This window comes from Vanessa tameamea, chromosome 10 (genome assembly GCF_037043105.1).
Source record: "Vanessa tameamea isolate UH-Manoa-2023 chromosome 10, ilVanTame1 primary haplotype, whole genome shotgun sequence".
Taxonomy (NCBI): domain Eukaryota; kingdom Metazoa; phylum Arthropoda; class Insecta; order Lepidoptera; family Nymphalidae; genus Vanessa; species Vanessa tameamea.
The window spans coordinates 1,569,415-1,594,835 of NC_087318.1; the positions used below are offsets into that span (position 1 = coordinate 1,569,415).

At 31.7% G+C, this 25,421-nt stretch overlaps 1 protein-coding gene across 1 annotated transcript; it reads left to right on the forward strand.

The window, feature by feature from the left end:
• Positions 1-414: 414 nt before the first annotated feature.
• On the forward strand, positions 415-18,380 carry LOC113395926 (integrin alpha-V-like). Its single transcript, XM_026633663.2, has 21 exons — positions 415-632; positions 3,889-4,022; positions 4,984-5,087; positions 6,045-6,159; positions 6,424-6,576; positions 7,255-7,359; positions 7,908-7,996; positions 8,115-8,342; positions 8,552-8,666; positions 8,983-9,156; positions 9,944-10,126; positions 10,224-10,348; positions 10,477-10,540; positions 10,642-10,795; positions 10,873-11,229; positions 12,715-12,799; positions 15,133-15,195; positions 15,514-15,634; positions 16,332-16,404; positions 16,857-16,974; positions 17,508-18,380. The coding sequence occupies exons 1-21, from the start codon at positions 478-480 to the stop codon at positions 17,658-17,660; spliced, it is 2,868 nt and encodes a 955-aa protein (XP_026489448.2). The 5' UTR covers positions 415-477; the 3' UTR covers positions 17,661-18,380.
• Positions 18,381-25,421: the final 7,041 nt, after the last annotated feature.

The following is a 25,421-nucleotide window of genomic DNA, read 5'->3' on the forward strand; positions in this document are numbered from 1 at the left end:
TGATATACGCAATGGATATTTTGCCTATCCTACTTTATGAAAGTACTTACACATAGCCAAATGAATAAAATATACACGTAATATTATTTATTGATCTTTGAACTGTTACGGTCAACATACCGAATGAGCTGACTCGTTGAATATCAAAGTATAACTTTACTATGAGTCAATGTTACTATTTAATCGTTAATACAACGACAACAAATGATTATTCACAAAATTACTAGTAGACAATGTTATAAAGCAATATAAACAATGCACTCAGTACCGCAAGCGATTTTGAACTTTAAATCAACGATATAAGATACAAAATAGCATGCTTCCTTTTATATGATTAGAACTGACATAATATAAATTATAGGTATGTATATATTTTATATTTCATGCCATCGCCGTCAGTCTTATAAACTTGACAGTGTCAACTTTGTGACAATTCTGAACTATTGTTAGTGATTATTAGTGTATTGTTAGTGTATAATGTGTAAGTTAATAGTGTTTAGTGTTGTGATAGTGTATTATTCTTTATTATGTGATGGCAGTGGAATATTTAACGAAGAATCAAGAATAACGTTTAAACCAGATGATAATTTCTCACAATATTTTGGTTACTCGGTCCTATTTGATTCAGATAAGTAAGAATTGTTGTTGTTTTTTTTTATAATTAAACATAAATTTCTGATTTATTATAATTACTTATATATCATAATTTTATTATTATAAACGATTTTGTATACATATGTTTCATATAATTGTGTCCTTTGTATATTTTACAAGTATTTTATTCTGTATTTTATTTGACGAGAAATCGATATTTTAACTTTTGTTTGGCTGCCAAGAAAATTGTAATAACACTTTAAATAACTTGGTAGTAGGGCTTAGTGCAAGCCCGCTGGGTAGGTAATACGCACTCAACATATTTTTTCCTACCAAGTAGTAATATTAAGTTGTGGTGTCGCGGTCGGGAGGATCAATGAACGAGTATCTACAGGCACATCTCATCTCAGTTCCCAGTGACGGTGGCACATATGTTTTAGAAGAAATGGTTAAAATTTAAGACCCCATACCGTCAGTTGGCCCATATAGCCATCCGCCTACCGATATCATAGAAAAATACTAAAAGAAGCATAATAGATTCATTCAAATTAGTGTTTGAGTTTCATTTAAAGACCAAATTCTATAGTCAATATGATTAGCATAGGGCTTTTGCTTTTGTCTAAAATAAAAAATGTAAGTATATAGTTGATTTTTACATTATGTTCAGTCTTAAAGTTCAATATAGGAAGTGTTACACAGAGATCATTGACCTACCACTTATACTTTAATGTACTTATCGTTTAATATATATTCATTTTTCACATCTACATACATCTCTTTTAATATGTATATATTTTTTGCCGTCTATATAATTTGCGATTCATATTAGTAACTGACTGTTCAAACTGATGTTGTTAGTTATGTTCAAATAACTACTGAAACAAATTGGTCTTGTACGATGATATCAATATTTTAAAAGTAGTTATTTTTTACCGATACAAGATTGCCTGATGTTGCAATATTTATAGCGTTCGTAAATTTCAGAATTTTATCATCCCACTGCTGGCCTAAGGCCTCCTCCCTTATTGAGGAGAAGATTTGAAGCTAATCCACTACGTTGCTCCAATTACATGTGAATCTTGTCTGGATTTGAACCCGCCTTCATCGTTTACGACTTAAGTAAGATGTCAACATGGCCCAGTGGTATAACCATCTCTTATTAATATCATCAATAGGTAACATTATTCGGTGCGTTCAGTCGTAGTTTGGTGCTTTATATATAATATAATAATATGCTTTATTCATAAAAAAATATTTACAGATAAAAATGAGTTCCCTGGTTCTTGTGATAAGCAAAAGCCTGTGCCACAACGAACCAGTGTGCTCTTCCATTATTTACTTCTTAAAGCTAAATTATACACATGAGAACTAAAGCAAATTATACATAATGAAATAAAAACAAAGGATAAGGAGAATGAATGTGTGTTTGTGTGAGTGTGTGAGAGTGTGTTTGCATATAAATTGTACGAGACGTGCATGCTTATGGCTTTAGGAGCTCTTCAGTTTTTTGGTAGTCTAGGGAGGACAGCCACTTGAGAACTTAACTATAATCTTATAGGTGAAACGATCTCTGGCTATATATCCAAACTGGAGTTACCAGTGTCGGTCAAGAATAAAATACCTAATTAGGCATAGAGACACAACTAGAGCAATTGTTAATAAAAATGGTTTTTAAAATACATTTATGAATACTTATTATTATATACTTCAACTATGGGATCTAAAAAGTAAAGGGTTTTTTATAAATTATACATTATATATTTTATTTTATTTTTAAATAATTTTAATAAATTATATATAAATTCAATAAAATCTGAATTCAATTATAAAGCTGTTGATGTGTAGACAACCTATATTAAAACCCATGTATCACTACCCTACCTATTGCCCTATTTGGGTCAAATCTTGCAACTTAATTATAAAGCAGTCCCCAACTCAATAAGCCAATTTTGATTGAGTAACATATTTCAAATACCTTTAAAACAAATTGTTTAAATATTATATTATAGTATGTTACTGTATAAATTATTGGCGTGTCAACTTTACAGCCAATGCGTGACCAACACGGCCAAATCTCAGATATATTCGAGTATTCGAACTAATTTCCCTCGTGTACGATTTGTTTAATTGTCTTGGGCGTATTTTCTTCCTTGAGGGTAATTCAAATCTGTCACACACATGTTCCCTCGTATTAAGAGTTTTCTCTCGTAATGTATCTTGAAGAGATTCTTTATTCAATTTTCTTGAGAAATCACTTGATACTCTATCACTCCTTTAATGTTACGATTTGTTTCAGGTAATGTAAAGAAGTATAATTCTGCAATATAACTTTAATTTACCTCTACTTTGAAATTAAAATCAGTGTTCCACTTCTCCTTACTTGCCTCATATCCTTGTGGTCGGCTCACAAAATCAAAAACAGAATATTCTATATTCAAGTCGTTCAAGGCACAAAAATGAATTTTGAATCGCGTTACAGCATTGACTATGTAAAGCTACCACCGATTCGGAAAATAGATTCTACCGAGAAATACCCACAAAAATCTCAATAGTTAATCTTTCTCCACACTGTGTTTAGAATATTCTAGATATTTTCGAGTTGTCTGTGTGTTTAAGCTTTAATTATTCAATTGTCACAAGTCACTGTTCCGTCTTATTCTGTTCCTTGATTTGGTTTCAGCTCTCCTTGTTACTAAACATTGAGATATTTTATATTAGGTTGTCTTTCTCTGTCCCTTTACATAAGGTCGTTTGGCCTAATTTTGTTTCGCCCCAGTTTCCCCAGTTCCTATTATTAAGTAACAATAAGTCAATGTTCCTATTATAAATAAATTAAATAACTTTAAAACATCGGATATGACTCACGCGCCATTTATTGAGAATTAATTTTACTAACACAGAATCTTAATCTAAAATATTAATTAAATAATAAAAATAGATGATTTATAATATAATGAAATAAAATTATAATATTTAAAATGTCAGTTTATAATTTTAAGCATATTATTATTCAAGTTTAAATATTATATATAAATTCAGGAATCGTATATAAAATTACTCGAACTTTAGTAAATCTGGGACGGCTTACGTTATTTTGTAATTTTGTGCCCCTTGGGTTCAGCGATGGCTGACTTCAGTATATTGCTTGCAAATTTGATCCCAAACCTAATCTCGATTTGATTGATTCAAAGCGTAATCGGTCTAAAAGTCTGTGTCAGACTGAAAATTTAAACAAAAATGTTCAATATATTATACAGACATATATGTATTTTTAAAATAATTTTATGGTTTCAGGCTTATAGTTGGAGCTCCCAAAGCAAGAAATAGATACAATACCACGATCAATTCTGGACAAGTGTTTTCGTGCGCATTAGATAATCTAAACTTGAAAAAAGTCACGTGTCACCCTTTAGGAATCAACGAAAATGGTAAATATTTCTAAAAAACATGACATTTATAGGAAAATAAACTCATCTAGTATCAGACTTTTATATGATACGCTGCTATATAACAAACTGAGGTCTAGTGGCTAACTGGGGCGGATCCTAAGGTTCTAATCCAGGGCCTATAACCAAAAATTTTTAACTATAAATTTTCTGTAGCAGCATCGGAAAGCACTTGAAGGTGTTGACTTCGCGTCTGATGTGATAGGAGTCAGGGAATATAAAGATAATACAATATAATTATTTCATTTAAGTAGTTGGGTCTTGAGAATGTTGACTGTGATGTAAATAATAACAACAAAAACTAATATTCCCGTATATGTAAAGCTGTTTCTTTACGTATAAGAAATATTTTTAGATTTAGTATTGCGGTGGTGACGTAAACAATGGCGATTATTTATTGAATTTGTAGTAGAAGTATTAAACATTGATCAATGAGATACTGCACAAAGAACTAGAAACTTCTGATGATAAGTTATGTCTCTTTTCGCAACAGGATATTTCAAATTTTATATTATTAATTAGATAAATGTAATCTGTTTATAGTAAAATATTATATTCTTTGTGTGTATATTATTATTTATTATATATAGGAGCCGAGTTGGCCCAGTGGTTAGAACGCGTGCATCTTAACCGATGATTTCGGGTTCAAACCCAGGCAGGCACCACTGAATTTTCATGTGCTTAATTTGTGTTTATAATTCATCTCGTACTCGGCAGTGAAGGAAAACATCGTGAGGAAACCTGCACGTGTCTAATTTCAACGAAATTTTGCCACATGTGTACTCCACCAACCCGCATTGGAGCAGCGTGGTGGAATATGCTCCATACCTTCTCCTCAAAAGGGAGAGGAGGCCTTAGCCCAGCAGTGTGAAATTTACAGGCTGTTTATGTTATGTTATGTTATGTGTATATTTTTTATATTTTCAAAATGATTGGTTTTCAGTTGAAGATATAATTTATCGGAGATCCACTAAACACTCAGATTTTTTCGAAAATGATATGTGGTTTGGAGCGACGATAGCCTCAGTACCGAATGGAAAATTACTGGTAAAGCTTTAAATATAAATGTTATTTTGATGACGACGACCTCCGGGGTCCAGTAGTGTGTACACCGGTTTTCATGGGTACGCCACTCCGAGGTCCCGGCTTCGATACCCGGCCGAGTCGATGTAGAAAAAGTTCATTAGTTTTCTATATTGTCTTGGGTCTGGGTGTTTGTGGTACCGTCGTTACTTCTGATTTCCATAACACAAGTTTAGCTACTTACATTGGGATCAGAGTAATGTATGTGATGTTGTCCAATATTTATTTATTTATTATTTATATATTTATTTTACAAAACAATGTATTAATATATAAATGTATCTGAATGGTTACCAGGTATGAATAAGATTGAAATGGTTTAAGTCCCGCACTTGTGCAAGAAAAAATATCCAGATTTTGACCGAAAGTAAAGAATTAAAAGATGGATGACTAAACTGATCCCAAATATATGGCATGGCAGTATGATAATACTAAAAAGGCTGACCATTTCATTATGATTCATGCTGCAAGAGCCGACTAAGGTGACTACTAAGTCACCTTGGTAGGTTTTTGTGTAAACCCACCTGGGTGCAAGCATCATTTAGTATTGTTGTGTTCTGGTTTGAAGGATATGTGATCTAGTATAGCTATAGGCGCAAGGGACATAATATCTAAGTTCCCTAGGTTGGTGGAGTCATGATGTTCTTACTGTACCAATGTCTGCAATCAGTGGTAATCACTTATGATTTATTTGAATAAAGAAAGGAACAGGAGACCAACCCAACCGCAAAATCATTTGCGAACAGGTTGGCCACTGCGACAAGCGCATAAAGATAATTTGAGTGAATAATTTAATAAAATTACTTTTAATAATATAAACGTATACTTGCTAAATTAATATAATGTTCCTTTGAATTTTCGAAGAAGTAAATATGCTTTAATTTCTTGTTTCATCATGAATTATATAAAATGTAATTTTAGATGTGTGCTCCTCGTTGGACCACTCCATACAGAGACAAACACTTACTTGCGAATGGTGCCTGTTATATGATATCCAAAAGACGTGGTGCTGCGCTTTTTCCGTTAGCTGAAATGAGTAAGGAACTGAATATATATTTAAAATGCACATCTTACATAAATATCTTATCCATATAAAATATATAGAACTCTGTCACAATTCACTTGTCTTATGTATGAATCACACAACCATCTATACTAGTATAAACTATATTATAGCAGGTGCAAAATTTGGCACTAAAAATTTTATAATAAATGGTTGAAACTCTTTAAAACTCATATTAAATATTTAATTTTATATTTCTATGGTAAAATTCAAAAGCTATTTGTAAATGTGTTACAGGCCGCCAAGCATTCATGACCCATGGTGAAAGAATTGAGTATGGGGAATATGGTACCCATCTAAATCTCTACGCGTACGGTCAAGCAGGATTTTCAATTAAAGTTTCAAAGACGAGCATTATTATTGGTGCACCTGGACTGTTACAGTGGACAGGTACAAATGCGTTCAATTTAACAATTTATTTCTTTTAGAGCATTGATAACCTATGAGTTCCTGGTTTGATGTGATTACTTCTTATGGGAGGGTAAACCGCTTCGTTACGTAACGCGTTACGGCCCCAGTCTGTCTGGCTTTCCTTTCTCTTACTCATATGCCAGCGATTAGTTTAAATTATCACTTCTGTTTATTTAATGTTTCTCTTTTTCCTCAATTATTACAAATTGTATAGATGGCTTTGTTTTTAGCAGTTTTTCCTCCACTAATATGCACAGCTCCTCATTTTATATTTATAAATCTTGCAATACATAAGAATGACGGCACATCAAAACCTGCTAGCGTTGTGTGTATTCCTGTATGTTCCTTTTCGTGACATAAAAAATTTAGATGAGTTAAACTGTAATATCATGTATTGAATACAATAAACAGCTTTAGTTATTGTAAGCATTCGTAAAGATTGCTGTAACGTAACGTTTCTGTAACATTACGAAAACTGAAAACGATCTTGTACCGAAGAATATAGCAGTTGGCTATTGTTTAATTTGATTTCTTTTTGTATTTGAATCTTACTAATTATTTATTGGATGATTTTAATAATATAAATTCCTGTGTATGTTTAATTTTAAAAATTATAACAGTTCTAAATTAGACAATTTAGTGGGTTTAAATTTTCAGGTGGTATCGCAACGTATAAGTACTACAAGGAAAGCGAATACTTGAGTTTACAGCCTACAATTAATCCTTATTACACGTTAGACGTTGGACCAGATGACTACTTAGGTATTTGTAATTTTATGATTATTTTTATATGTGCATATATATCGCTTTTATGGGGTTAAAATCTCATAATTACCGTGTAACTATATGTATTTAACATTGCCGTGATTGACCGCGGTTTTTGTCTATTAAGTGAACGTGAAAATGACGGAATAAATAATGCGCTTGTGCTAGCGCGTACATTTCAATCTTGTACGTTTTAATGGGTTGCCCGAGCTAAAATGGCTAGGACGACATCATCAGTTTGCTTATCTGAACTGAGATCAGTGTTCTTATAAACTATGCACTATTTTAATAAATTACTAAAGTATTTGAAACGAGATATTTACCATGTTTTTTATTTTTATTTGGTGGAGCTCGATATTTCGACATTATCTACAAATGTCTTGTTCACGAAACTGAAGTTTGCGGGTAGATGTTGACAAGAGCTACACAAAATAAAAATAAAAAATGGTAAATATCCCGTTTCAAATACTTATAGTAATAAAAATGAACATGTTAATTTAAAATCCTATATTTTATTAAATGTTTGACACATTGATTTATTTTAGGATACAGTGTCGAGTCGGGTGTGTTTGAAAATAATGGTACAATTTTATATGTAGCAGGAGCACCTAGATCGAAGTCAGGATATGGACAGGCAAGTTTTACCTTTTTTTTTCTTAACATTTCTTCTTTTGCTTGATATTTTTCGATATTTGAATATTATATTCATTTTAAAATGCGACAAATATAAGAGAAATCAATCTACAAAACAGGTTCTTGTCTTCGAGCCGTCATTTCGAGAAACAGATCCCTTTAAAATTAAAGCAAAAGTATGTGGACCACAATTAGGAGCATACTTCGGTGCTAGTTTGTGCTGCACTGATGTCAATGGTGACGGTATCACTGATCTTCTCGTGGGAGCTCCGAACTTCGTCAGAAAAGATGGCGTTGGTTTACATTACGATCAAGGCGCAGTCTTTGTCTATCTTACTGAAATTAAGGTGTGCTGTTCTTATGAATATAAATTTTGATTTATATTTAAACATTATCAATTTCACTATAATAAAGCTAAATATTATAAACGAATATATTTATTGAAATGAAAATAAATTGAATACCAAAAGGTATTTAAACAGACGAAAGACCTGATGCTAACTCTAATTGAAGATGCCCTTTTATATGACAAGGTTTAATTTCGTAATCATTTCAGGAGACAGACTTCAATCTTATCGCAGCTGATTACGTTAGTGGTTCGGGAGAAAGTGGAGTTCGTTTTGGCAGTACAATAGCAAATTTAGGGGACATAGATGGCGACGGATTTAATGGTAAAAAAAAAAACATTAAAATCTATTTATATTTAAATGATTTGCTTTAGCGTTTTCATTCGTCTTTTTTGTGTTGAAGGTACTTACGGACAGAAATTTTACGGACAAGAATAATGTTAATATATCTAATGATAAATGTAAATACTTAACATTTTCTTACGATAAGAATTTTTCATTTTCTTTGTTAGTAAATTTCACCTGTGCAAAGCTGGGGGGCGGTTCGCTAGTGAAAAAAAAAATATACCTCTTGAAGCTAATATATTATATTAAATGTTAGACAGCATTTTTCAAAATAAATATTTACGGTTCATTTCAGATATTGCTATAGGAGCTCCATGGGAAGACGACGGAAAAGGAGCTGTTTTCATATTCAGAGGTGGCAAAGAAGGTCTGAGACCGAAATATGTACAGAAGATTGTGGTCAAAGAAGCACAAACGTTTGGTATTTCCATATCTGGGGGTTACGATATTAATAACGATAATTGTAACGGTAAGTTTAAGAGAACGAACGGTTAAATTTTACTAAAATTGTATTCAGCGAAGAAATAACTACTTACCGTTTGCTTTAGCCCTACTCTAAGTTATTAAGCACAGTGTAAGTTGAACTATATACATCTATATACATATCCAAAATTAACTCTCGGTATGTTTTTGGGTAACGCAGCCGCTATCCATACAATATTTGTGCAGCAGAAAAGGATTATTCGCGTAACCCTAGGAGCTAAAAAGTCATTGAGGTATACATTTAAAGAAATCAATGTATTAACTGTTGCTTCTCAATGTATGGATATAATGTTATGTCTGTACGTAAAAATATTAATTAATTTGTGAGAAAATGTGACACTCATAGCATTGGTATAAGGAAAAAAAAACAAACTTGTTACTCCTTTTACTCGACTGAATAGAGTCAGTAACTTTTTTTTAAGGCAATGTATATGGTTCTACAACCGGATCCTAGAGAGCGTTCAAAAGCCTCTGTTGTTTGTGAGTTCATGGTCGATAGCACTGCTTGAAAATTAAAAAGAATCCACTGAGTTTCTTTCGCCGGTACTTCTTAGGTCAGGATATTTTATTTTCTAAACCAGTGGTAGTGTTTCATTTGACAAAAAATAAGTAAGTGTAATTCTTCTATATGGAATAAAGGTTTTTTTTTTATTTGAATAATGTACAAGTGGTATTAATATTTCGATATAACGTCCTTAGCTCATATATGTAGATAGCTCACATAAAAATGAAGTAAAATTTAAATGGATTAGTAAACATATATCTATTTTCAGATTTAGCGATAGGCGCTCATAGTTCTGCTACAGCTTACGTTTTTAGATGCACACCAACAATGCATGTAGAAGTATATATAAAAGTACCAGATGCAGTTAATTTACAACAAGGTGCAACAAACTTTTCAGCATTATTCTGTGTTAAATCAGCTGAGAGTAAAACGTGGCCACGCGCAAAAATGGGTAAATATTTTGTGTATTATGTATCAAAACAATATCATGAAAAATGTTTTTAAATCACGAAGAGTTATTTATATGGTAATAAATATTGTTCAAACAGATTTTACTGCGAATATAGCTATTGATCCAATCGAAAACAGAGCAAGACTTAAGGGAGATACGGAATACGAAGTCTCTATTCAACCAGGCAACGAGAATTGTGACGAACAAGTTATCGAAGTAAAGGTATAAGAATGTTGATGTTTTGTATTCAATAGCTGGAGTTTGTTTTCATTCTGAATAATAAAAAAAAATGTCCTAATATTTTATTGTCTAGATTAAAATAAGTGAAATTTAACCCATTTCTTTTTCAGCCGACAGCCGATTTATCAAAACCAATCTCCATGAAATTCAATTTAGAAGTAAAAGATTCGGAAGGTATTTCCTAATTTCGTATTTAATTGTATTATAATCCTATTTTTAAGTACACACGTAACGTATATCTTTTTATGTGAAATGTATGTAATGATCAATTTTAGATGGTTCCGACGAATCCCACGAACAGTTTGCGAAAGTATCAGATGATTCAGTTCTAGACACACTTTTCCGCATTCAACTGATGCGAGATTGTGGTGATGACGAAGAACTTATTTGCAAGCCATTTCTTGTCATGAATTTAAATCCCTTAAGTAGGTAAGTCATAATAATATATCAAACATTTTTACAGGAATAAATTTACATAAAAATTTATATACATTTTTGATTTGCAGTCCGTACATTCCCGGGACAAAAGATAAGCTAGGCGTAAAGCTTTCCGTTGTTAATATGGAAGAACCATCATTTGGAGCCAAAGTCCATCTTACGTTACCTTCATCACCTAAAAGGTTACCCAGGGAATGTAGCTTAGAAGAATTCAACGTCACATGTGATATACCATCTCCTTTAAATCGGTTTGAGATTGTTGAATGGGAAATAGAATTGGAATATGCATACAAGGATACAACAGCAAAGGAATTAAAGATTGTAGCTAATCTTAATGATCCATTCAACAATGATACCGATATTGATAGAATTTCGAAAGAAATGGTTATTTTGATAACACCGAAAGCAAATTTCTCGATAAGCGGGTAAGGATTTAAATAAATAATACATTTATTTATAGGTGTGCACACTTACAAGATATTCTACTCATCAGATATTCTACTGCCAAATAGCAGTACTCAGTATTGTTGTGTTCCGGTTTGAAGGGTGAGTGAGCCAGTGTAACTACAGGCACAAGGGACGTAACATCTTAGTCCCCAAGGTTGGTGGCGCATTGGTGATGTAAGGAATGGTTAATATTTCTTACAACGCCATTGTCTATGGGCGATGGTGACCACTTACCATCAGGTGGCCCATTTACTCGTCCGCCTACCGATTGCATTAAAAAAAAAAAACTTACCATCAAATATTCGCATGGAACTACTTTTAGTTAAGCATTTTTTAGTTTAACATGATTTTCAATAATAATAGTAATATGTTTTCATTATCATTATCGACTAACAAAAAAATTGGGATCGTTTTTTAGTTTTGATTTAAATTTGTGAGGAATATACATAAAAAGGTTAATTTAAAAAATTATAATGTAATTAAATTCAAAATATACCTTATCCAAGTAGGCATTTACGCGTCATTTTATAGAACTATATTAAAAGTAAAGTTGTCACCGGTTCGGAATGTAGATTCTACTGAGAAGAACCGGCAAGCAGCTCATGAATTACAGTAAACAGGATGATAATTATTACCAGTAAGATGGAATGGAACGCTCATACAGAATGAATCAACTAATTATCTACAAATTCCATTCGCCTGATCTACACACAGAAATTTTACATACTTTGTCTATATATTTAGTTTAATATTCAAATGCGTTTGATCGAATTATTAATACTTAGTGATAAGGCTTTGGCTTCTATCGCCAAATAGTAATACGAAGTGTTGTGTGTTCCGGTTTTAAATGTGATCCAGTGTAACTACAGGCACAGGACATAACATGTTAGTTCCCAAGGTTAGCGGCACATTAGCGATGTAAACAATGGTTAACATCTCTTGCATTTGTAAACATAATGATAATGTCTAAAAAAATTACGGAGTAGGAATTTCAGGGACTAATGAAATGAGCAGGAGATATCATAGGACGCAAATTTGTGATCAAAACATACGTGCAACCTATAGCTCTCCTCCTCAAAATCAGGTCACAATCACTCCCAAGAGGAGAAAATTCAAAAGCAGAATGAAAGTTTTCACGTGCTTCCGATAATTTCTCGACAGACGAAGAAGATAACCCGGGAATTGATTCCAGGGTCTCAGTATCTGTATTGTTACATGTTACATATAAGCTAGCTATTAACAAAACACAAACAATTTGTGTAAAGTTATACAATTCTAACATGTTCAAAACTGAGTACCATATTTCCCCAACACGGAGTATTATTCACAATTAAATTAATGTTTGTAGTAAATGAATAATCAAAAGCGTAACATGCATAACAGTACAGTGAAAGGGAAACTTGGAGTGAATTTCGAAATTAAGACAACATTATCAAAGTTTTCCAAGTGCTTACAATTTCCAGGAAAGCGTTGCCGAACGCGACCATTGCAGTAACAAGAGACAAATTTAACGAGGCGGCCAATGTGACTTTCGTTCATTATTTTGAGGTAACTCTTTTAATTGTACTTCGTCAAGCTTAGTTTATTTTTCATCAGTTTCACTTTGCTGGATAACTTTTATTACTTCCTTTGCAACGTGTTTTATATTTAACTTGATACAGTTTATTATCTAACTGCAGAATTCTGAGAAAGAATACAGCGCGTTAATTGTTAGGCGATATTGACATTGAATAGTCGGATATTACGTTAACTGTGTTAAATTTTGATACTCATATTCTGTAATCGACAGATAAATTAAGAAAATAATGATGATAATTTTTATGAAATGAACATCCTTAATTATATCAAATTAATAAAATCTTTATGAAAGCCCCGAATTGTTATTAGATCCATTATGAAAAAAGTATTTCAGAGGTAAGCTTAAGGCTTATTACAGCTACAAAGTAAAGCTGGGGTAAAAATTTGTGAAAGGAAATTAATAACGAAGCACTAAATTGGTCTCATTTAAAATACGAATATTATTGTAATTTTAATATTTGCTTTTATTTATAAATTAATACATTCCTCGTTCGAGTAGCCTTTTTTAAGTAATTGCATTAAATCTCTACAGACAAAAACTTGCAAGAAACTCAGTACTTACTCTTTTACAAGATTTAAAAATATATATATGAAACAAATACAATTTAATTTATAAACACTGGTGTGTATCGATGCCTTTTTGTCGTCAATACAATCTTCTATTGAGTTAGAGTTCGTTTTTAATAAACAATTTTAATTTATAAATTCACATACACAAGGGTAAAAGGCCCTCTTTAAAAATAGAAAAAAAAAGTTAATAATATTTGCAGAATTTTTAGGAAGTATAGAAAACTACGAGGTAAGAAAATATGAAAAAAACGATTGAATCATACGTTAATTTTCATTTTTAGTAACAACTAGATACACAAATAAATAATTAATGCTATGACTGTTTTAGTATTAATTTATGATTGGCGTTGAGTACTTATGTCTAACTTAACATGAAGGTTATAAAAAACACTACGACATGTTTTTTTTAAATCGAAAATTAATTAGTTATGGTATTAATGGTTTTCATGGGTACGCCACACCGAGGTCCCGGGTCCGATTTCCGAGTCGATGTAGAAAAAGTTCATTAGTTTTCTATGTTGTCTTGGGTCTGGGTGTATGTGGTACCGTCGTTACTTCTGATTTTCCATAACACAAGTGCTTAACTACTTACATTGGGATCAGAGTAATGTATGATGTTGTCCAATATTTATTTATTTAATTAATTAATTTATCTATGATATAATCAATTTTGTGGTTAAGCAAATTAATAACTTTAGATTTTTAAGCTGTTCCCTCACCAGCATTCGTCTGCAATGTAAAAATCTAAAATTCCATTTTGAGCTTTCGCATGCAGCACGTTTAGTTGGTGGTAGGATTTGTGCAAGCCCGTCTAGGTAGATAGGTATCATGGTCTGGGTAGGTACTATCCACTCATCAGATATTCTACCGCCAAGCAGCAATACTTTGTATTGTTCTATTCCGGTTTGAAGGATGAGTGAGCTAGTGTAACTACAGTAAGAAGTAAGTAAGTTTAAGTAAGTTGAAGTATTAAGGTTTATCTTAGCGCACAATGATATGTTATTGTTCGTTAGTGAGCCAAATAAATGATTTTAGTTTAATCGTAAATCATTCGCAATTTAAAACTTACATTGTAAAACGAGGTTGCTTAACACGTTAGCTGCTTTTATTTGTTTTTTTACTTTATTTTCTGTTTTTTTAATGTTTCTATGTACATGTATTTACATAAGGATTATTGATTTATACACCAAATAATAATTAAATATAGTTACTGTATAAATCATGACCGCGTGGAATGGTGGCAAGAATGCTAGGCAATTGCCGAGTTGAATCGCAATTCCTGTCCTCTGGGCATAGATTATTCAAAATTAACCAGCCCTTCTGTCAAACAATAAATTTAATTGTCTGTTACGATTTAAATTCTAGATGTAACAGATTGAAATTGATGTTAGAAATATTTTAAATTGGGAACATTATCATTTAATAGGTATATACATACCTATTCTAGCCTATTCCAACGGTAGTAGGAAAAAAGATAAACAAACCTTAGATTTACGTATTTAATGCGATTTGCACTTAACTACTTATTTCCACTTTAATTGTACTTCCGAAATTCCGATAACAGTTTCGTCGACGTTTAAAACGCCAATTTTTCACAAAACCATAGTGAATATCATAGACTAATCAAGTTCTCGACCAATAATATCGCGTCTCGACCAATGATATATTTTATATATAAATAGTTAACATTAAGAGGAAGTTATTATCAATGTTAATGTTACCTCTTTTTACAGGTTACAAATTTCGGCCCATCGGATTGGTTTCGCTTGCCAGTCCAAATTACTTTGCCAGATAAAGTGAGAATAACATCATAATAATAATTTTAAACTTATTGCTGCAAAAAGAGCATGTTTTAAATATCTCATCACCCACTCATAATACTGTTATAACTTAAGGGAAACTGATGATAAGGTCATTTATCAATTCACTACACAATTGTTTTAATAGTAAATATGACAAAAAAAAATGTATTACACTACAAATATCTGTCTCAAAATATGTTCGCAATTTTTATTTATAAATATTTAGCTAAATCTTACTTAAATTTCTCTCGAACATCTCTTATTATTTGAAAAACTTTTGAGAAAGTTACGGAAATTTGATAAATTTTTCAGGTGAATCTGTCAAGTCGGATCAAGGGATGTGCTCAGGACGAATCTCATTGCGAATGGAATATACCAGCCAAAGTTTCGATGCCCGTCCTTCTCTCACTGAGATTCAACTTGGCGGATTATGGTATTTATCTTTTCGTTTAACGTGTAGGTTATACTTATTGTTCATGATATAGTAAATTATTTTATATAATATAAAGAATATATCGTAAAAAAACAAAGGATCAATTATTGTTTTTACTAAGATTGGTTAGACATATTTTTTATCAAATGATATTAATTCTTATAAGTTAAGTTGATATTACTTAGTAAAGAACCCGTGGTGTCTTTCCCGCCAAAAAAGCATAAATAAATTATAATTTCTTAGCTTATATTTATAAGTCATCGTGCTCGGCATAAAGGAAAACATCGTAAGGAAAATTGAATGTGTCGTATGAAATTCAGCCGGTGAAATAGCTCTGAAGTCTTGTGCGAGAACGATTTTGGTTACGTATTGTCAATTTTCAGATAATATTATATTAAACTATCTTAATTATGTTTTGAACAATTTAGTTTAAATAGACGAAGTTAAAAATATAACAGGATTTCATTGGTTTAGGATTGATGATAAAGGAAGCTTTTCGGGTTTGGAGTTTTATTGTTAACACTTCTCAAAATTGTATTATAGCTGCACATTTTCGAAATAATAATATTTTAACTGATTCGATGTTTTGATATTTTTACAGCAATATGGACCTAATTATAAGTTCAGGGTATGAAACCAAAAAAAAATCCTGATTTAATTGCATTTCATAATACAAATAAATAATTCTTTGTTTTAGGTGATTTCCTTGAGCAGCAAAAGAATTTTAACATAACCACGTTTATGATCATTCAACTTGAAGGTCAAAATAAGTAAGTACCTACATTAATTGTTTTAATTTTAATAGTTATAAGAAGCCAGGTTAGCCCACCATCCAACCATGTAGTAACAACTGGAAGACGCACTTTTAACAGAATTGGGTATAACACTAATAGGTTTCGTCACGATATTTTCCTTCATTGTCAAGTACGAGAAAGATCATAGTGGTGTTTTCCAGTTTAAACCCGCAATATTTTATCCATACTAACTGTCTGTCCCGCCTTCCTAAAGCTACCCCTCCAATTAACCCTCCTAGAAATTGAAATTTCCATTTCCAAGATCATTTCTTACTGAGCGTCGAGAAAGGAAAATTAGTAGATTTCAGATAAATCTGACCTACAAATTCAGATATATCGTGATAAATTATATTTCCTTCATATGTATATAGATTCTCGTTACTGGGTTAAGTGATATAATAATAATATTTAAAATGTTCACACCACAGGTCTTCCTCTATAACAACAACGTTAATCTTGGAACCAGCTCCACCTCTATGGCCGATTATTCTGGGCTGTTTTGCTGGACTATTGTTGCTATCTCTCATCGTGCTGGGGCTTTATAAAGTAGGTGCACGTTAATACACAGGGTATTAAGGTCTGATTTAGATGCCCTGTTAAGAAAAGGATGGCAAGCATGTCTCCTTGTGATTTTTTTCATTACACTTTTACTGTATATGCTTAATATATACAGATATTTCTTTTCCAATTATATGTGAATATATTTTCATATAAAATAATATAACACAGTGACTATCATGGCATACAATTATAATACAAGTTTCTATGTCAAAGTCTTCGTTTCTGTAATTAAATCTCGCAGATATATTTTACTTTGCCTTGTAAATTTAATACGGTATCATAGAAACATTAATATATGTAAGAAATTACACTCGATAAAATATTACATAAGAATTAAAATACGTGGAGTTCGTATTCCTTGATTTCCATATAGAACACACTTTTCACACAGGAAGGAAAAGAGTAACTACTGATGTTCTCCGTTTCCCAAAAAAATTTAGTGGAAGATTTAATTTTCATCTTGTAAAATAGCGCTTCTAACAGCTTACTTAAATAATTGAATATTTGAATTGTTCCAGTATGGATTCTTTTCAAGAAATCGATTAGAAGACTTCAAGAGGCTACAAGAACAGAAAACGACATTAGATGAAGGGAATACATCAACTAACGAGGGTTCGTCATCAACCCCTGAAGCTTCATCACAGGAACTAATATCAGACGATTCAGACTGAGCGCCTCGAAGAAATTATTTATTACTTATGTCTAGTCTTCCGAATTTATTTTAGTACTCGAAGTATAAATGATTATACGGATTTTTAATTTTTGCTCATTGATGTAATTATGGAATTAGTAATAAGTTAATTGTAATTTTAGCTATCAGCTGTTATTTATATTAAAACGATTTAAAAAAATATGATAACATAAGTTAAAGGGACGACAAAATGCCAAAGCGAGAGAGACGAAGCATTAGCCCCAATCAAGCGGAATCGTTTTGAAATTGAAAGCGATTTTGATTACCTTTTGCCGATTTTGAGGATCTTGAAACTTGTAATTTCTTTTGAACTCTCTTGAGTTTTCTTTTAAAGATTTTTTGCCAGTATCTATTTTGTTTGGTTAGATTTCTTTACTAAGTTTTTCGAACATTACGCAAACATATTTATCTTCTGTTTTGGCTTGGATTGCACTTTGATGATGATATAATGATGATGTCCAACTGACTTTCAAGCTTCACACGACTGTTAAAAATGTCCATCTCCTAGACAAATAACCGTTATATTGGTTTTATCCGCCAAATCCTGTGCATATATGTTTTTGCGTATGTGTGTGTGTGCGTATGCGTGTCTATATATAATAATAGCTTTAAGCCCACCTTCTTTGATTTTATTTGTCTACACTAAAGTATATATCAAAAGATTCATACTAAGCAAAACCAACAATTTTTTATTTGTGTCCACGTGTTTTTTATTTTTAAATTAAACATGCAGTGCCAGTATATATTTTTTATATATTCAAATAAATTTGAACCATTTTGTTTACACTATTTAATCTTACTAAACCTAAAACTCAAACTGTTTTTGAAATATAAATAATTCTTAATTTCCAAGAAATAATAATTAATGTAAAATCTAAAATGTTTTTATTTTTTTAAATATAAGATGTTATAGAAAAAATTATTATGTTATACGAAATAGTTTCACTTGACATTTAGTAAATAAATATTGTCAATACGATATCTATTGGTTTCGATAAATTAATGTTAAATAACCTTCTAAGCATAAAATTACACGTTGATTAAAACTTTTACCGTTCTTATATGATCGGCAATTTGATTAGCCTTTCAGTAACAGACCGAAAGCAAGCCTTGCCTTATATTACCTTCGCAGCGCCTGTAAATTTCGTATAGCAATTACGTGAAGGGATTAATTAACTCAATATAAACAATCAGTATATTTTTAATAACAATTTTTGAGTTTTTGAGTTTCAAAATCTCAATAATTCTTTACTTAACATATTGAGTTTTAAAACCTTATTGGACACTTAATGTTTTAAGTAGAATTTTTTCATTAGTGTCTAAAATGTATTAAGTTTTTAAAAATAAACTGTGTAAATAACATACTCAATAGTAAGGTTAACAACTGCGACGGATTCCAATATAAGACAAACTCGTATATTGTAATGTAATTATTTTATATATTACAAAAGGATTAGGTAATTGAAATATTTCAAAACAAAATTAAAGTCGACTTCGTAATTTAGTTTTTATGTTTGATTAATTATATTTTCCTTAATAAAGGTAATAATTTAGTGTCGTATTTGATGTTCTGTTGAATTATTAATAATAGTTAATTCACTTTTGTATGCGAATACATTTGTACAATAAAAGGATTTACATAATTACAGTCTCCTTTGAGAATTCTATTAACAAATCGTCGCATTATCGCAATCGAATCGAAACGTTATCGTCGCGAATCAGACTTTTTCCTTAATTCTAGTTGCAGTTAGCCCCAAGTTGGATCAAAATATACTCGGGATCATATTATAACCGATATAAACAAGTGGAGTTGGTTCTAAGTTACGATATTTTTTTTGTGAGGAATAGTTGAACTTGGAACGGAATAGAATCGAGAATGTGTCGATCGTCAATTGTTAGTAGAATGCAGTGGTAGTGTTTAAATATTGATTCAAAAACGCTTCATTATGTATCTACAAATTAAGTCGTATTTAGTTGTATTCATGACGAAATACGTTTGGTTTGATTTGATTTGAATTTACCTCCTGGTCAATATCGTTAAATTAAATAAAGTATCTATTTGGTTACATGTTGACCTTTAGTTATTTTTTAAAAGAATTTTTAACCAAAAAAAAAAGTTCAACGTACCGCTATCAGTAGCTGTAAAAAATAACTTCTAACCTGAGAGTTCATAAAACAACCTTCCAAAAAATTTAAGTTCGCACACAATAAAAAATAGTTCATAAATTAATATTTTACATTGAAACAAATAACGATAGGATACATTTTCTGGTCTTTATGCTGAGTAAATTACATTTAGGTTTAAATGGTAGTTAATAAATTAGTTTTCAATGGCATATCAATATTTTTCATCTATCGTGTAGCATGCTACGAAAATATTTAAAGATAAATCTCTTACAATCAGAACGACAGATCCTAATCTGTAATGAAAATATAATAAAACACTTGAAAATAAAAATTTATTGAAGATCAGTCACCTTCATCATAAGCGTTCAAGCTAAAGTTGCAATAGAAAAAGATCCAGGCAATTAAATAAATAAAATATAGAACCTTAAAATGCGAATAAATTTGATGTAACTTTCCAAATTCTTATTAAATTAATTTAATAATAATTAATTTATTCTTCTTTTTAAATTAAATTCACATATAATTATTTCATATAAATGATTATTTAATTGTATACATGATTAGATTACTAAGTCTTTTCAGTTAAGAAAACTAAGGTAGAATAATTGAGACTACGCATGCGAGTGCTCGGCGCATTGTCACAGCATTGAAATAAAGCCCATTGTATTTTTAGAACTGCGTATCATTGTTTCGTCTAACAATAACTGCGGTTACCAAGCACAAGTGAAAATTAAAAAAAAAAGATCCGCCTATGTTATTGATGACAGTTTGATGAAAAGTAAACAAACCTACCCAAAACATATAATTGCACTAGACAAGATTATTGATAACTCAGCGATCTATACTTTTCGCAATACAGTTCCCATCGACATTCCACATTTAAGAATTCTCATAATACCTCGAGCATTCTGTGGATCGCCTTGATTTTTTTTTTTATGATATCGTTAGGCGGACGAGCAAATGGGCCACCTAATGGTAAGTAGTCACCACCGCCCATAGACAATGGCGTTGTAAGAAATATTAACCATTACTTACATCACCAATGCGCCACCAACCTTGGGAACTAAGATGTTACCTTGTCTCTTGTGCCTGTAGTTACACTGGCTCAGTCACCCTTCAAACCGGAACACAACAATACTGGGTACTGCTGTTTGGCGGTAGAATATCTGATGAGTGGATGGTACCCACCCAGACGGGCTTACACAAAGCCCTACCACTAAGTAATGAGTGAGTTCAATGATTCTTCGTTACGCATAACGTGGGAATCGTATGAGTTGCAACATCAAGACCAAACATCGGGACCGAGGACGAAGCAGACTTTACTTCTGGCTCACGCTTCGAGTAGTAGACACTTGGCTAATTATTTGATAGGATAAATAGTTTAAGAAATAGAACGTTTATGTTATTTGCACCTCTGGGCCTCGCTCATTATAACTAACTTTGTGGTTTTGTTTTGTGTTTACATGTGAATTAAGCACGACGGCAGCGAAGATTCAAACAACAAAAATTACTTAATTTAATTTATTAAAACGAATTAGTTCTAAAATGTATGTGATAATTGGTCGACACGAGAACCAAAAGTGACAATTTAAATTACAATTTTAACTTAATTTAAATTCACACATAATTCCCGAAACTTGGTGTCATCAATTATACTATTAATCTCACTGAACAGATCACTTGAAACACGCCACTGCACATAACTTAATCAGCATTCAGCAGATCCCACGACGCTTTACGTCGTGTATTTGAGCATTTTTCAAAATCAAAATATACTACATGCAAATAGAACTTTTGAATCGAAATTTTACACAACTGTATCAAAAATTTATTTGAACGCAGCATTTACTCTTCTCTATTTAAAATACATCAGATCAAAATCCTTCTACAAATGTAAAACGATTCATATTTCTAGGTCTTGATTTATTTATTACTAGCTTAACCTGCGACTTTACCCGCGCGTAATTTATAAAACTTTACCTACAGCACACAAGCCGTTATACCCCTGAAGGGGTGAATCAAAAAAAAAAATAACTCAAACGGGACTCAGTTTATCTCTACGCCAAATTTCACCGATATCGATTCAGCAGTTTAACCATTAAGAGGTAACAGACAGAGTGACTTCCGCATTTATAATATAAGTAGATAAGACTATATTAAATATCTCTATCTCTCTCCCACTATCTTAAGCATTTTTTTTTGTCAGTCAGATATTATTTTTAATGAGCGAATTTAAATGACTTGCTAAAATTCATGCTCATTACCTTTGGTGTGCCCAAGGGTATTCATTAGCGTTTACTTTCCTGTGTTCTTATAAATGGAACGATTCAAAACATTGTTAAAGCTTATATGCGATATCAGACAAAGAATTTATATAATATAATGATTGAATTGATTATATCATAAAATATTAATATCTACGACATTGCATTTTGTTGAACATCGTCAATAACAAAACTGTGTTTTTTATTAATTTTACTTCATACTTATTTTTTTAGTTCAAATTAATTTCCATGTTTCACACTTGCTGTGTGTGTGTGGACGCGTGACGGTTACATTTTTTTCTAAAGCATTGTTCTGCCGATTGGAGTACTCTACGTGTTTCTCTTTCAGATAACTGCTATTATTTAAAATGTTTTAAGAATATAATGCTTACAAAAGTTCTTATTTAATTTTCTTTTTGTTTTAAGCGAAGCTGAAAATGCTGCATCTTAAAGATCACGTAGATTTAAAACGATTGATACAAATAAATAGTGAAAAGGTTTGACCTTTAAAGTTCCCAAACCAAAATGGATCCTAATCACCCTCTTTAGAGTTGTAAATCGTATACATTAATTGAAAGTGTGTTCTTAGCAACCAAACAAGCTTTTCATACTTCTTGTTAATGCACTAGCTGGTGCAAATGTGTTCCAATTTGAATGGTGTGTAAGCCAGCGCGAATATCTCTTTTCTGCAGTAGTAATATCGAATTTATAGCGCCTACATTACCCCAATGTATGTCGCTGCAAGACTGCCTACTAAACCAGCCGTATCAAATTCGGGTAATAGGCTTATTTTTTAACCGCAAAAGTATATGGGGGTTCGTTGTAATTTAACATTAACAGTAGAACAAGATATTCAGTTGATTCTACTGGATTAATTAATATTATATAGTATACATTCATCTTCATTAAATAGTATAAAACAAAGTCGCTTACCACTGTCTGTCCCTATGTATGTTTAGATATTTAAAATTACACAACGGATTTTGTTGCGGTTTTTTTTAAAAATAGATTGATTCAAGAGGAAGGTTTATATGTATAATACAGGCACAATATAGTAGAGAAACACTGATGATTTTAGAGGTTTCTTGTTTTCTCTTAAATAAACACATTTTTTGCGCTTACATTGCAAACGCTGGCTGAACCCTACGAGACAGATCAAATTAATGTACTACAGTATAATTGTACACCTTAAAAAAGTCTTTAAAAATACCGGTTGGGTTTCGGCGGTTTGTACTGTGAAAAATTGTGAACGTTGTAAGACATTCTGTAGTATATTAAGTATCAGCATTGCACCCGTGCGAAGCCGGGGCGGATCGCTAGTTTACGTATAAAAAGGCAAAGACATTTATAAGATCATTTATCTCATCTTTACTTGGTGGTAGTGCTTTGTGCCAACCTGTCCGGGTAGGCACCACCCACTCATTAGATATTCTGCCGCCAAGCAGCAATACTCTATTGTGTTCCGGTTTGAAAGGTGAATGAGGCAATGTTACTACAGGCACGAGGGACATAACATCTTATTTTCCAAAGTTGATGGCGCATTTGCGAAGTAAGGGATGGTTAATATTTGTATCAGCGTCAAGGAATTAGACATCAGAAAAGACACATATATTCCACGTGCTATTCCAGACTATAATATATCTCTGCGTCTATATTGAGGTGCATTCAGTCGTTATCAAAGATAATGCGACCTATTTTAATTGTTAGCCGTTACATATGGTGTTTTATACAATGAGACAACGTTATAAAATAGTCGGATAACGCTTGATTCTCATTTTGTTCACATTGCAACTTATCGATAAAAATCAGAAATTGGATACATCCCTAATACTGATTTATTGATTGCAACATATTTCAATCCTCAACAAATATTTGATAGCAACAGTTGTTATGAAAGAAACGTAGTACTGGATTGATTTCATTTATAGTTCATATAAATAAAATTACATCAAATATTTACGTAGTCTTAGCAATAAATAGTTTTGATGTAACGTGTACTATGAGTATGTCAGGGAAGCTATTATTAAAACTATATGTACCTACTAAAAATAACTTAATAATATTATTATTTGTAGTATATTTTTTAATGATTGTGTTCATAGACTAGTAATAAATATTACCCATTTCTAATATTACTAATAGACTACCAGCCTTGGGAAATAAGGTGTTATGAGCCTTATGCCCGAGTTACACTGACTCACCCGTCCTACCAGAAAGTATTGCTGTTTGGCATTCGAATATACGATAAACGGATGGTACCTTATCTAATGGGCTTGCCTAAAGTCCTACCACCAAGTCAATAATTAGGTTCAGAGCCACGTTTATAATACCCGTGTTACAATACACCACGAACTCCTCTATTATTTCAAAATCACATAAAATAATCGTAGTTTTTTATGACTTTGCTTATAATATATGATTTATTGTTCGTAGAAACTTGGTTGATTTATGCTTTTTTTTTCCTCGTTGCTTCTAATACTTTGAACGTTGTCAAATAGAATATTAACATTGTTATCCTAACATTAACATTGTATAATCTAATGAAATATTTAAGTGTTAAATCTTGATTGAATACTGAGTTGTATATTTTTAAGTGAATTTTATATCAATTAATTAAATATTTAGAAGGTCAGTATTGAAACTGTATAATGTCATCGGAAGTGACTAGAGCCTGAGCCGTAAGCTTGACTCAATTCATCCGTTTAATAAGTACGTTGCTAATTGTTATGTATTGATAAGTTAAACATTATTATTATTTAAATAAATTAAAATATGTTATTTTTTTATGAATTTGCGGTGTTTGGTTTTGGAACATTAAGTCAGTGGTCATTAGATTTTAAAAAAAATACTTATTTTTTTTTTATAAAATACCTTTCTAAGAAAAAGGTCCATACTTCGGGCTACCTTCAAGCTGGCGCTTACTTACCTCAAAGGTCCAGTGCCAGTGTTGGCTGGCTGTAATACCACAGGACAATCTTTTAGATGGAGTGTCTTTTTTTATTTATATCACGTCAACAAACTATACATAGAATTATTTTTTCCTCGGTCTCACAATAATTGTTGTACAAATGCTAAATGGATGTCATCTGTAAAGTAATAGTATCTGCATCTAAATCCTTACAGCGGCGTTGCGACCTTTAAGATACAGCCTTTAAGATAAGACCCTGTACTTAATATACAAAAACAGATAAGAATCCCTAAAATAACTTGGGTACGGCAGCGGAATAAAATAATAAAAAGATACCTTCGACACTACGATCTGTTATATTCAGAATTATTTCGCAGTTATTGCAAACGTATGCATTTCTGACTATTATAAAACTAATTTCAACCGCGTGACGCAGTCAGTC

What these genes read in the sequence shown, in the direction of transcription:
- LOC113395926 (XM_026633663.2), top strand. Translation starts at nt 478, where the DNA reads ATGTGTAAGTTAATAGTGTTTAGTGTTGTGATAGTGTATTATTCTTTA. An exon ending in AATTTAAATCCCTTAAGTAG is followed by an intron (nt 10,796 to 10,872) that starts GTAAGTCATAAT and finishes TTTGATTTGCAG; the next exon opens with TCCGTACATTCCCGGGACAA. An exon ending in ATTCAACTTGGCGGATTATG is followed by an intron (nt 15,635 to 16,331) that starts GTATTTATCTTT and finishes TCTTTGTTTTAG; the next exon opens with GTGATTTCCTTGAGCAGCAA.